Source organism: Sorex araneus, chromosome 5 (assembly GCF_027595985.1).
Source record: "Sorex araneus isolate mSorAra2 chromosome 5, mSorAra2.pri, whole genome shotgun sequence".
In the NCBI taxonomy this organism is placed as follows: domain Eukaryota; kingdom Metazoa; phylum Chordata; class Mammalia; order Eulipotyphla; family Soricidae; genus Sorex; species Sorex araneus.
In genome coordinates, this window is record NC_073306.1 from 90,709,401 (window position 1) to 90,722,093 (window position 12,693).

The window sequence follows — 12,693 nt, forward strand, 5'->3', positions numbered from 1 at the left end:
GGCGTTTGCCTTGCACGCGGCTGACCCGGGTTCTAATCCCAGCATCCCATATGGTCCCCTGAGCACCGCCAGGGGTAATTCCTGAGTGAAGAGCCAGGAGTAACCCCTGTGCATTGCCGGGTGTGACCCAAAAACCAAAAAAAAAAAATGTAAATGTTCAGATATGACTATACTAGGGGAGTGCCAGAGGTTTTTTGCAACTTTACCCTTACTCATCCCCTCACAAATTTACTTTTTAATTTATTTTGACCACACCCAGCAGTGTTCAGGACTTACTTCTGGCTCTATGCTCAGGGATCACTCTGATATGTGGTGCCAAGAATCAATCCAGGTCAACTGTTTGCAAGGCAAAGGCTTTTTACCTCATGTACTTTCTGGCCCACGAAACAGTGTTTCCTGCCAAGAAAACCCCTCTCTTTAGTTATTCCAGCATTTTTTGGGGGAATACAGAGGTATAATAACAACTTCAGATGGTTGTACCTACAAGTAGTATTGATCAGAGAAAAGCTACAAATGCACACAGGTTTCAGTGAGTATTCTATTGTGGGTTAATGTTGTGAAACAATTCACAGTTCTCAGCATGTTCCAAATAAAATAAAGTACAATATCTCAGCAAACTTCAGGTGAGTTCCATTCCTAGAAAATTTAATGTAAATTAAAAACAGGAAAATGCTTTTTGTTTATATGCTAATAAAGATGGATTCTAGGCTCAGATAATTATAAGCAGATTTTTCATTCACATGATGATTTAAGCTGAACATTAAGAACAATGTATTTGGGGATAACTTTCTGTTGTGTCTCATCATCGCCCATATTACAAAACTTCTTACACCCCTAGATTTTGGTTCTTAGTGCCCCTGGCTACAAGCAAAAAACACTTCCCACAAAATTTCAAGATACACAGTGCCTAACCAGTAACTTGTATCTCTTTGCAAAATATTTTTTCTTTACGTATATTTTATTTTTGTTAAAACACTGCGATTTACAAAGTTGCTCATAATACAATTGTTTCAAGCGTTTGGTGTTCCAACATCACCTGTGACCTTCCCTCCATTAATGTCCTCAGTTTCCCTCTCAGTCCCAACCTGCCTCCTTGGACACATAACAAACTTATTTTATATTGCTTGCTCCAACAAAATTTCAAGAAATGGCAAATAGAATGACCAGAAAAGAAATCAGTAAGAGCTAATTTGTGATTGCTCTATGATTTTAACCTATGTAAACAAGGAAATTAAAACCAGTTAATACAGTATAAAATATCTATTCTCATTTTCATAAGCAAGTTTTAAGCTCTGGATCTAAAAGTACATAGCATTAAATTTTTATACTGGGATCTCTTAATGATAATAATCATCTTGCCTGTCATTAATAAACTTTAAAAAATTCTGTGCTAATATATTTTGGAGTTTACATGAAATAGGTAAGGCTTATATATGTAAAATATACCCCCTACACTTTATTTAAACACTATGGTTTACAGAGTAGTTCATGATGATTTGCAAAGTATTTTTAATTGATTAACTTTGGCCTTCTAAGCGGTGCTCAGGGAAGCCAGGGGCCACTTCTGACGGTTTCAACTTTTGCTAATTTTTAATTCCGCTTAAGGGATTTATGCAGGCAGGGCTCACTTTATAGACTTTCAACCGTTCCGCCACAGAGACAGGCACAAGGAGGCGGGCCACGCCCACACCTGACGTCACAGGAAGCGCGACGGCGGAAGTGGTATAAGGTAGGAGGCGCGCGGCGCGGGTCCTCAGTCGGGGCTGACTGACGGGCCGCTATGGCCGATGAGGAGGAAGACCCTACTGTGAGTGAGCGCCTCTGTCCCCACCCGTCCTATTTTCATTCCCTCGCGCACGGTAGCGGACACTGGAGTCGGAGTCGGGTCCGGTCTCCGTGGTGCGTTCTGCGGCGAGAGCGCGGGGACCTCACGCCGGGCTCGCCCGTGCCCTGCATTCCTCTTTCCAGCGTGTGGGGCATGCGGGCGTGAAGCAAGACTAGGGAAGGTGCCCCCTGACCTTGGCATTTTTTCAGTATCACCTGGAGCTCCACTGAAAGGAGAAGCATCAGAGATCAGAATAATATTTCCTTGGGCTCATGGTATACACCAACTGTTTTTAAACCGCTATGTAGGCTTGTGCAACAGCGTGTCAACCGTGAATCAAAACTCGGGGACCGATCTGTAATTCTATTCCTGAACTTGGAGCGTTGGGTTTCTTATAATGAGAAGGTATATTTAAGGAACGTTTCTGGAACTGTATAAGGGGGTGTTTTAGTAAATGTTAGCCTTGTCTCAGTACCAGCGCACAGTAATAATGAGAGTGGCAATAGGCTAGCTTTTGATTTTTGGCCACACCTTGCGATATACAGGGCTTACTCCTGGTTCTGTTCAGTGGCATCGCTCCTGGCTGGGTTGTGATCCCAGGGTATCTAACCCGATGGGCAGCGTGCCAGGCAAGTCCCCTACAACCTACTCTCTCTGACTCCTGTGTTTTGTTTTTTTAAAAAAAGTAAGGCCATTGGGACTACTGTACAAGCGTTCAGATTGTTAGGGATGTTGTTATAAAGCCCCTAAAATGCCAAGATTTATGATTTTTTTTGCCACTTCCTTTGGTTTTTCTGACATATTAGTGTTGAAAATGCTACATATGTGCATATTCATACTCATATGTATTTAAAAGCCAAATACAATCAAATACAATTCTTGACATTTCTGTATATGCATTTTAACTTCTAGTTTGAAGAAGAAAATGAAGAAATTGGAGGAGGTGCTGAAGGTGGACAGGGTAAAAGAAAAAGACTGTTTTCTAAAGAATGTAAGTCTTTGGCAGATTTTATGGTAGTGATTTTCAGCCATGTTTGTTCAAAGTAGACTTATGTTCTGAATGTGTTTCCCTTATGGGGACAATATCCTCAAACTAAGAAATATGCTCTAGAGGTCAGGGAAATGGCTCAAAAGGCTTTGCATTGCAGAGGGCCAGAGTTCAATTTCTGACTCCCCATGGTCACCTGAGCATTATGGAGTGTCATGCCACCTCATAGCCAGGCACTGAACAATCCTAGTCACAGGGAGTGGCCTCTTCCCTTCCCCCCCCCCCCCCCGAACTCGGGGGCCTCTGCATTCTGCTTGGGAGGTCCCCTCAGTGCTGTTTAGAGTTAAGGATATGATTCCATGATGGTAGAGTTCATGCTTTACAGGTTTGAGGTCCTGAGTTAGATCTCTGAAACTGCACACAAACAAAAAATTTAACTTATTTGTGTGTTGGGGGGCGTGGAGAGGGTACACACACACACAGCAGCGCTCAGGGGCTTACTCTTGGCTCTGTGCTCATGGATCACTCCTGGCGGTGCTTGGAGGTACTTTTGGGATGCTGGGGTATGAACCCAGGTAAACCACATGCAAGGCAAGTGTCTTACCTGTTGTAATGTCTCTCCAGCCCCAGGTATTTAACTTTTAATGATCATAGCCCATGTATGTGGATATATTTACGTGTACATTTGAATGTATATATGTATGAACCTTTTTCATGTGAAAAATAAGGTCATTTTAAAATTTGGGACCCTTGAGAATGTTATGTGAAAACCTTAGCTTTGGTACCGAAAGAAAAAGTCACAGAATGTTATAATGCAGGGCTGAAGAGATAGTATAGGGGTTAAAGCACTTGCCTCACATGTTGTGACTGATCCTGGTTCTATTCCTGGCACCACTTACAGTCTTCTGAATATCATCAGGGGTCATTCCTATGCCCAGAGCTAGAAAAAGTCCCTTAGCACTGCTGGGTGTGAATCAACCTGTCTACCACCTGCCCCTGCCCCCCCAACCCCCCCAAAGTCATAAATGCAGAACGTGAGAACTAGATTTTATCTTTTGGGTTTGGCTATACCCAGCTGAGCTCAGGTATAGCCAAAGATCAGAGATCATTCTTGGCAGTGCTTGGGGGACACTATGTGTCGTCTGGTCTGCGGTCAAACCCGGGTTATCTGTATGTAAAACAAGTTCACGTTATCTGCTCTACTATTTTTTGGGTTTTGATATTTATTTTATTTTTTATTTCTTTATTTTTTTATTTTTTTGCTTTTTGGGTCACACCCAGCAATGCTCAGTGGTTACTCCTGGCTTTGCACTCAGGAATTACTCCTGGCGGTGCTTGGGAGACCATATGGGATGCCGGGGATCAAACCCGGGTCGGCCGCGTGCAAGGCGAATGCCCTACCTGCTGTGCTATCGCTCGGGCCCCCGGGTTCTGATATTTTAGTTTTATGTTTTTTTGGGCCACACCTCATGGTGCTCAGGGGCTGCTTGCAGCACTGTGCTTAGAAGTTGCTCTTGGCAGGAAGTTGCCCAGACCCTGTGGTATGGGGGATCAAACCCAGACCGTCTGCACACATCCAAAGTGTGTGCTTAGTATGCTGAATTACCTCACTGGCCCAGAGATTGGTATTTTCTAAATGCAATGAACTTAGATATTTATCTTTAATTAGTAATTCAGTACTGGAGCAAAAGCACAGCGGGTAGGGCATTTACCTTGCACGTGGCTGACCTGGGTTCGATTCCTCCGTCCCTCTTAGATAGCCCAACAAGCTACTGAGAGTATCTCGTCCACATGGCAGAGCCTGGCAAGCTACCCCTGGCATATTCAATATGCCCAAAACAGTAACAACAAGTCTCACAATGGAGATGTTACTGGTGCCCGCTCGAGCAAATCGATGAACAGCTGGGACACAGTGTTACAGTGTTAGTAATTCTTGGACTGAAGCACATATTTTTCTGTATATGTATGTATATGTATATATGTGTGTGCGTGTGTGTTTATTTATTTATTGCTTTTTTGGATTTGGGGGGCTCACACTATGCGGTATTCAGGGCTTACTCCTGCCTCTTGTGTCAGAGATCACTCCTGGTGGTGCTTGGGGGAACCTTATGTTGTGCCAGGGATTGAATGGAGTCAGCTTCATACAAGGCAAGTCCCTAAATTGCTGTGCTCACTTCAGCCCTGTCTCCATTAATTTTCTTGCCTCTGTAGCAGTAGGAGCAGAGGGTAACTAAAAGCCAAAAGTTACATGGGTCCTGCCCAGGAGCTGGAGTGAAAATGAAATTGGAGCTTTGGATAAAGGGAATGGACAAGACAGGAAGATGGTGAGCAGTGAGATATTAGGTGGCATAAAGATTCTGATTGCTCATCTATTCTGCTTAGTCTACAGGATTGACCTTTTTGGTTCGGTTGTGGGAAGAGGGGGTTTGGGCCATGTCTGTCTCTGTGCTCTGTAGTGACCCTTGGCAGTGCTCGGGACCATATGTGGTACTGGCGATCAGACCAGGTCTGCTGTATGCAAGGCAAGTGCCTAACCCCTGTGCTATCTCTCTGCCCCAGGATTGATTCTTTTGGGCAGCAGTAAGAAGGATAAAACTCCTGCCTTTACTAATGGGCTCAAATGTTCTTTCTCTCCCAAACCAGGGCCCAGTAGCTTCAAACACCTCCCTGGCAAAAGAATCCCTGGTGCCACTATATCCCGGCAGCTCTGTTCTCTAATCCTGGTGCCATGGTGATTTCTGGCCACACCACAGAGAGATGTGTGGAGCCCCACAACTGAAGATGTAGGACTCCTTGTGAATACCCCTTAAAATACGTACAAACTCCACAGCCAGGAAAAGTACAGTGACTCTGGCAGGCTCTCCAACCGATTGCGCAGGACCAGCACTGAGTACGACCTGTCACTGCAGCCACAGAGATGGAAAGGGAAGGGAGAGTAGAGGTAACTAAAGATAATTACAGGGGCCAGAGAGTCAGTACAGTTAAGGAAGGTGCTGGGAGAGTGCGCTTGCATTGCACACAGATGAACGAGTTCAGTTCCCCGACACTGCATATGGTTCCCTGAGCACAGAGCCAGGAGAAAGTTCAGAGTGTCGCCCCCCCCCAAAAAAAGTGCTTACACACATAATACACTTAAAGACAAATAACTGTAAATATTCATAGTGAAATACATTTATTTGTTGAAATAGCCAGTGTTTCTGTAAGTTTGATTTCGTGTTAATTTGAGAAAAAAAATTGGTCAGGCTGTTAATAAGGTCCAAGTAAACAAAACCTGAAATTTTTCTCTTCCAGTACGATGTATGATGTATGGGTTTGGGGATGACCAGAATCCTTATACAGAATCAGTGGATATTCTTGAAGACCTTGTGATAGAATTCATCACTGAAATGGTAAGATTTTTTTTTTTTCTTTTTGCATCACACCTGGTGATGCACAGGGGTTACTCCTGGCTCTGCACTCAGGCAGTGCTCAGGGAACCATATGGGATGCTGGGATTCAAACCCTGTTGGCCGCATGCAAGGCAAATGCCCTACCCGCTGTGCTATTGCTCCAGCCCCTGAAATGGTAATATTCTTGATAATTAAGAAATAGATTTAAAGTTCTGTTAGATAAGACTAGAATTATTGCTTCCTTTAAAAATACTTTATCTTTTTCTACTTATCCTGTGGCCCATGGAAATATCCTGAGGTTCATCAAAAATTTTCCACCTTGGAGCCAAAGAGATAGTATGGCAGATAAAGTGCTTTGCCTTGAATGTGGCTGACCCTGGTCAGTCCTCGGTATCACATAGAGTCCCTTGAGCCCATCCAGGAGTAAGTCCTGAGCAACACCAGATGTGACCTAAAACCATGCACACATGTGCATGGACACACTGTCTCCTCCCCCCGCCACACACACACAAATTCCCCCAGTCAAATTAGCAACAGATACAGTGCCTAAGAATTATAACTTTATAGCACTGGGCTTAATAAATAAAATACTGTCTATATTGATTCTTTCTGTTTTAGCTGTCAGCTGGCCTATGAAATATTTTTGTTTTCCCTAGCATGCACATGTGAAAATGGTGAAGAATGTTGACCAATTATTTCAATGGCTGTTTTGTGGAAGTTATTGGTTACTAAATACTATTTGGGATAGAGATATATGTGTGCCTGCATGTATTATATATGTATCTCGTGTGTGTGAAGTGAAAGTTTTATTTAGAGAATTATGAGGGGAAGAGATACATGTTCAAGAGAAAATACAGACTCCGGTGGGGAAAAACTGAGTATGCACACATCAAGTGAGATGTTCAGGGTGGAGAAAGCACTGTGAAGTAAAAGAAAGGAGTTACACATCTCATGTTCAGATGCATGGCGTGAATCTCCAAGATGAAGAATGAGCTCCATGCCTTAAAAAGTTGGGACCAAAAGGTGGGTGGCTTACAAATTAAGTTGCAGATCACCTGACACTTGGTTAATTTGTTTATTTATTTATTTTTTTTTGCCTTTTGGGTCACACCCAGCAATGCTCAGGGGTTACTCCTGGCTTTGCACTCAGGAATTACTCCTGGCAGTGCTTGGGGGACCATATGGGATGCCGAGGATCGAACCCGGGTCGGCCTCGTGCAAGGCAAACACCCTACCTGCCGTGCTATCGCTCCGGCCCCCACTTGGTTATTTTGAACAATATTGCATTTGCATGAAGTGCAGTGCAAAGAATTTAACCTCAGGAGGTCTGGTCAGTGGTTGGAATCTACCACAAGTGTGTGTGGAGTGGCGGGTAGGTAAGATAGAGAAGGGACCAGTATGACAACAATAGTTGGAAATGATCACACTGGACCAGAACTGAATGTTAATGGGTAAAAGGATATATACAACAACCTTTCAGTATCTGTATTGCAAACCACAATGAGAGAGGTTGGGGGGAAAGGGAGAGAGGGAAGACAGACAGACATTGGAGTTGGGGTAGGAGGTGATGGGTAGAAATTGGGGACACTGGTGCTAGGAAAGTACACTGGTGGAAGGATGGATGTTAGGACACTGTGTGACTGAAATCTAAGTGATCCAATTAATAAAAATAAATTTAGACTCAACGAGAAGAGTACTCTCGTTTTCTTTTAAAATTTTATCTTTTTTTAATTTTTGGTGAGGTGTAGGGGGTGGAAAGGGGAGGATGCTGAATGTCACCCCCAGTGGTGATCAAGGCTTATTCCTGGCTCTGCACTGGAGGGGGTGGCTGTTTCAGCCCCTTAAATTTTATTATGGCACCGTGATTTACGAAGTTAATAGAATTTCAGGCATACAAGGTTACAGCACGAATCCCATCAGCAGCGTCAGCTTCATTGCGCCCACACAAGGTTTCCCCAGAAGCTTCCTTGGTAGGCACATCTTTAAGACTGGTTGTTTAAGTGTCATGTTTTCGGTATTGTTGGCTCTGTGGTTAGAGATGAAGATATACCACACTCTTTTTTTAGTTATTTTTGCCTTGTGATGCTCACTGGGTGATGCTCAGTGCTTGGGCCTTATTCCTCTCAGGGATCCCTTCTGGGGGACTTTGGGGGACTACACGGGGTGTCAGGAATTGAACCCAGGTTGATTGTGTGCAAGGCCAGTGCCCTGCCCGCTGCACTCTTTCTTGCCCTGGTGTGCCATACTTTTACACCACCAATGTGTCCTAGGCCCCTGCTCCTATTGCTTCCTATCCTCTTCCTTCTATATCTTTCTTTCCCTGTCTTCCTTTCTATAATCTAGGGTCAAGATTTCTGTAATCTCTGTAGTCTGTTTCTATAATCTATTGGTCAACAATTTGACCAAGATATTTTTTTAAAATTAACACCAAATCAACTTACAGAAATACTGGTATTTCAGCTGTTTCACTCTGAATGTCTTTACAGTTATTTGTCTCTGAATATGTATGTGTGTAAGCACTTTTTTTTGTGGGAGGGGGTGAGAGCTTGGAGGTTGGACCACACCCCGCTGTACGCTGAACTTTCTCCTGGCTCTGCCGGGGAACTGAACTTGTTCATCTGTGTGCAATGCAAGTGTGCTCTCCCAGCGCCTTTCCCAGTGTACTGACTCTCTGGCCCCTGTACTTATCTTTAGTTACCTCTCCTCTCCCTTCCCTTTCCATCTCTGTGGCTGCAGTGACAGGAGGTTGTACTCAGTGGTGATCCTGCGCATTCTGGTTGGAGAGCCTGCCGGAGTCACTATCCCCGCTTTGCAACCTTGTATTCTTATTCTTCATCCTATTATTCTATATGTTGCAGTTAAGTGAGATCATTCCATATTTGTCCTCCACCTAACTTACCGTGGTGTCTTCCAAATCCATTCACTTTGCAGCAAATTGCATCATTTTATCATTCCTTGCAGGTGCATAGTATTCCATTATGTATATATATTTGTGTGTGTCCCATACCTTCAGTATCCATTCGTCTGTTATTGGACAGTTAGTTGCTTCCATATCCTAGCTATAGTGCTAAGTGCTGCAATGAGTAATGGTGTACATATGCCCTTTTTTTGGAAGGGGGAGGTCCACACCCGGCGATGCTCAGCGGTTACTCCTGACCCATGCACTCAGGAATTACCCCTGGCGGTACTTGGGGGACCATATGGGATGCTGGGAATTGAACCCAGGTTGGCCGCGTGCAAGGCAAACGCCCTACCCGCTGTGCTATCACTCCAGCCCCACATATGCCCTTTGAATGAATGTTTTTGTGCTTTTACTTTCTGTGTGATCCACTTCGTACCTGGGGAATTTTCTGGGTTGAGTTAGGACTGGGAAAGCCTGCCCCTCTATATGCACCTATACCAATGCCCCACCAGCCCCATAAGGTGGCTTTCAAGCTGCACTTGAAATGGGATCAAATCCTTGTCACCCAAAATATTAGGATATGCAGTGCTTGCAGTTGAACCCTTGTTGGACATTTGCGCAGCAATTGCCTTAACTGCTCCACTCTTCCAACCCTGACTGTGTTCAGTTTTTATAAAATTTTTCCCTCTGTGGATTCTTCGCTTAGTACAAAATAATAAAAGAATTACTAGCTTAATGTACACATTAAAATTTTTTCTCTGGGTTGGAGAGAAAGTACAGTGGGTGAGGCACTTACTTTGCATGACGCCAACCCAGGATCAATCTTGGCATCACATATGGTCCCCCGAATCCCACCAGGAGTTATCTTTGATTACAGCTGGTTATGGCCACCAGACAATTAGTCACCAAAATCACTGTCTCTGAGTAAAAATAATACTTTCATTTCAGTATTTTTTATGTGTACATGCCACACTTGTTGGAGCTCCGGGATCGCCCCTGGTAGTGCTCACCCCTGAGCTTACCATATGGATGCTTCCCTTGCTTGCAGCTAACCCCACTTTGTACCCCAGCACCACATCTATTCCTTCGAGCACCTCCAGGAGGGATACCTAAGAACTGCAGAGTATTGACCCAAAATAAAACAGTAGAAAATAATCAAAAGACATGGATAGAAAGATGATTTACAAATGAGTACCTATAATAATTAGAATTCTTCCAGCTCACCAGAATTAAATGTAAATTAAATCAATAAAGTAGAAATAGCAAGCTGGAGCACATGTGGGAGACTGAAGTACTGGCAGGAGTGACCCTGACCCAGGAGAAGCTCCTGATCACCATTGGGTGTTGCCCCCCAACATACAAATTTAAATTTAGGGGCCAGAGAGATAGTCTGGGGATTAAGGTGCTTGACTTGCATGTTTCTGACCTCATTGTGGTCCACAGTGCCGCATGTTTACCCAAAAACTGCCAGGAGCAGTTCTGGCAGTTATGCCACCACTGGGTTTGACCCAGAGATGCCCTCCTAAGAAAATTAAACGATTTTCAAAACCAATTTATATTAAAAAGATCATAATTTATAAAGTTGTTCATTATACAGTTGTTTCAAGAACTTAATGTTCCAACACCACCAGTGTGACCTTCCCTCCACCAGTATTCCCAGTTTCCCTCCCAACCTTAATTTGCACCCTTTAGCACATAACATATTTATTATATACTGCTTATTCCAAATTCATTGATTTAAATACTTTTTTTTTTTAACAGACTCACAAGGCAATGTCAATTGGAAGACAAGGTCGAGTCCAAGTTGAAGATATTGTCTTCTTGATTCGAAAGGACCCAAGGAAGTTTGCTAGGGTTAAAGACTTGCTTACTATGAATGAAGAATTAAAACGAGCTAGAAAAGCATTTGATGAAGCAAACTATGGATCTTGACACCTTGTACTGTCTGACGTTTCATTATCTTCTGGGGAAGCCATATCTAATAACTGTATTTTCCATAAGGTCTTGGTATATAGCCATGTAAATGAAATTTGAAGTGAAGTATTTTCAACATTTATTTTCATGTCTTCAGTTTTACTATGATCGTCAAGCCTCTAATTGCCTGCCTTTATATGACTGTACTTGAATTACTTAGCAAGTTTTAGTGATGTGTAATTGAAATATCTTGGAAACCATGAAGCTCCTGACTTTTCACTATTTTGAATGATAACGTAATATTTATTAGATATTAATGTGCCATTGTAGACTACTGTAGCTCCTTAATATGTAAATTATAAATGATACCATTGACTATGATAGCTGAGACATGTGCTTCTTTAATTCTTTGATTTTTTTTTAAGACAGTAGTGGTCAGGAGGTTTATTAAAGATAGTGACTAATATTTTTGTTTCTTCTGAGAGAAGTTACAAGACAAGTCTTATGAGAGAATGCTTCCATCTTAAAAGTAGTGGTTGGGAAGTTTATTAAAGGTAGTGACTGATTTTTCTTGCTTCTTCTGAGAGAAGTTAAAAGAATACAGTCTTATGTGGGAATGCTTCCATCTTAAACATACTTTACTCTGCAGATGACATGAATAATTTGCTTTTTAGAAACCAAAAATTTCATTTGACTGCTTCCCTATTGGAGGGCCTTTGTGTTTTGGCCTCACAGCCAGTCCTCAGGGTGCTCTTCTGTGATTCTCAGACCCTGGGCTTGTGGTGCCATGTGAAGATGCCATGCTGCTTGGGCCCGTGGTGCTGAGGATTTGCCAGGCCACTCAGCAGTGGTAGAAGGGAGCAGGGGCAGGGCCCCAGTGAACTTCAGGGCAGCACCACCAATGCCTGAGGGACCATGTGGTGCCAAGAGCTGAACAGTGATAGACTGTAGAAGGCGTTTTTAATTTAAACCCTTTTGGGTTTATAACATGCTATTTGTTAAGTGTTGGTAGAATTGATTTTTTCTGTTTTCTAAAAATATATGCTTTGTGTAATAGGAATAGCATTGCTTAAAAAGCAGATGACAAGATAAGCATCTGGGACGTTTTTTATTAACATTTGCTAGTACTTGTTCAGCGTGGAAATGTGTACTTGATTAAAACCATATGTGGCTATGGAAACCAGTATTGTAGTTCAGGATTTACAGGTTGTATGTGTATTCAGTTTATTATACTAAATTATTGCACTCAGTTCAAATTGAGGATTAAAAATTCACTTAAAGGGATTACTATTTGTACAACTGAATGCTTTTGTTTGCTTATAGACATTATAAGTCAGTACCTAGAAAATTTTTACTTTCTGATACAAATAATAATGCAAAATTAAACATGTGATTTGTGAACTTTTAAAAATAGTTGCTTAATCTCAATAAAAACATTATTATTCTCATAATGCTTCTGAAGTGATCATAAAATTTAATGGATAGCTTTTTTGTTTTTACTTTTTAAGTGTGTGAAGATTGTTGTATTTCATTATGGAGCATTAAGCCTTTATATAAGAGATTGTGAACATGTTTGTTAAGCTCCATCAAATGTGTGCTACTCTTGGTACATCAGTGGGATAGAGTATGAGGGGCTCACAACCACACGCTCCAGGAATTCTAAAATTCAGAATAT

The 12,693-nt window shown here is 42.5% G+C and overlaps 1 protein-coding gene across 1 annotated transcript; it reads left to right on the plus strand.

The window, feature by feature from the left end:
• Positions 1 to 1,692: 1,692 nt before the first annotated feature.
• On the plus strand, positions 1,693 to 12,471 carry TAF13 (TATA-box binding protein associated factor 13). Its single transcript, XM_004620048.2, has 4 exons — positions 1,693 to 1,807; positions 2,738 to 2,816; positions 6,105 to 6,202; positions 10,866 to 12,471. The coding sequence occupies exons 1-4, from the start codon at positions 1,781 to 1,783 to the stop codon at positions 11,034 to 11,036; spliced, it is 375 nt and encodes a 124-aa protein (XP_004620105.1). The 5' UTR covers positions 1,693 to 1,780; the 3' UTR covers positions 11,037 to 12,471.
• Positions 12,472 to 12,693: the final 222 nt, after the last annotated feature.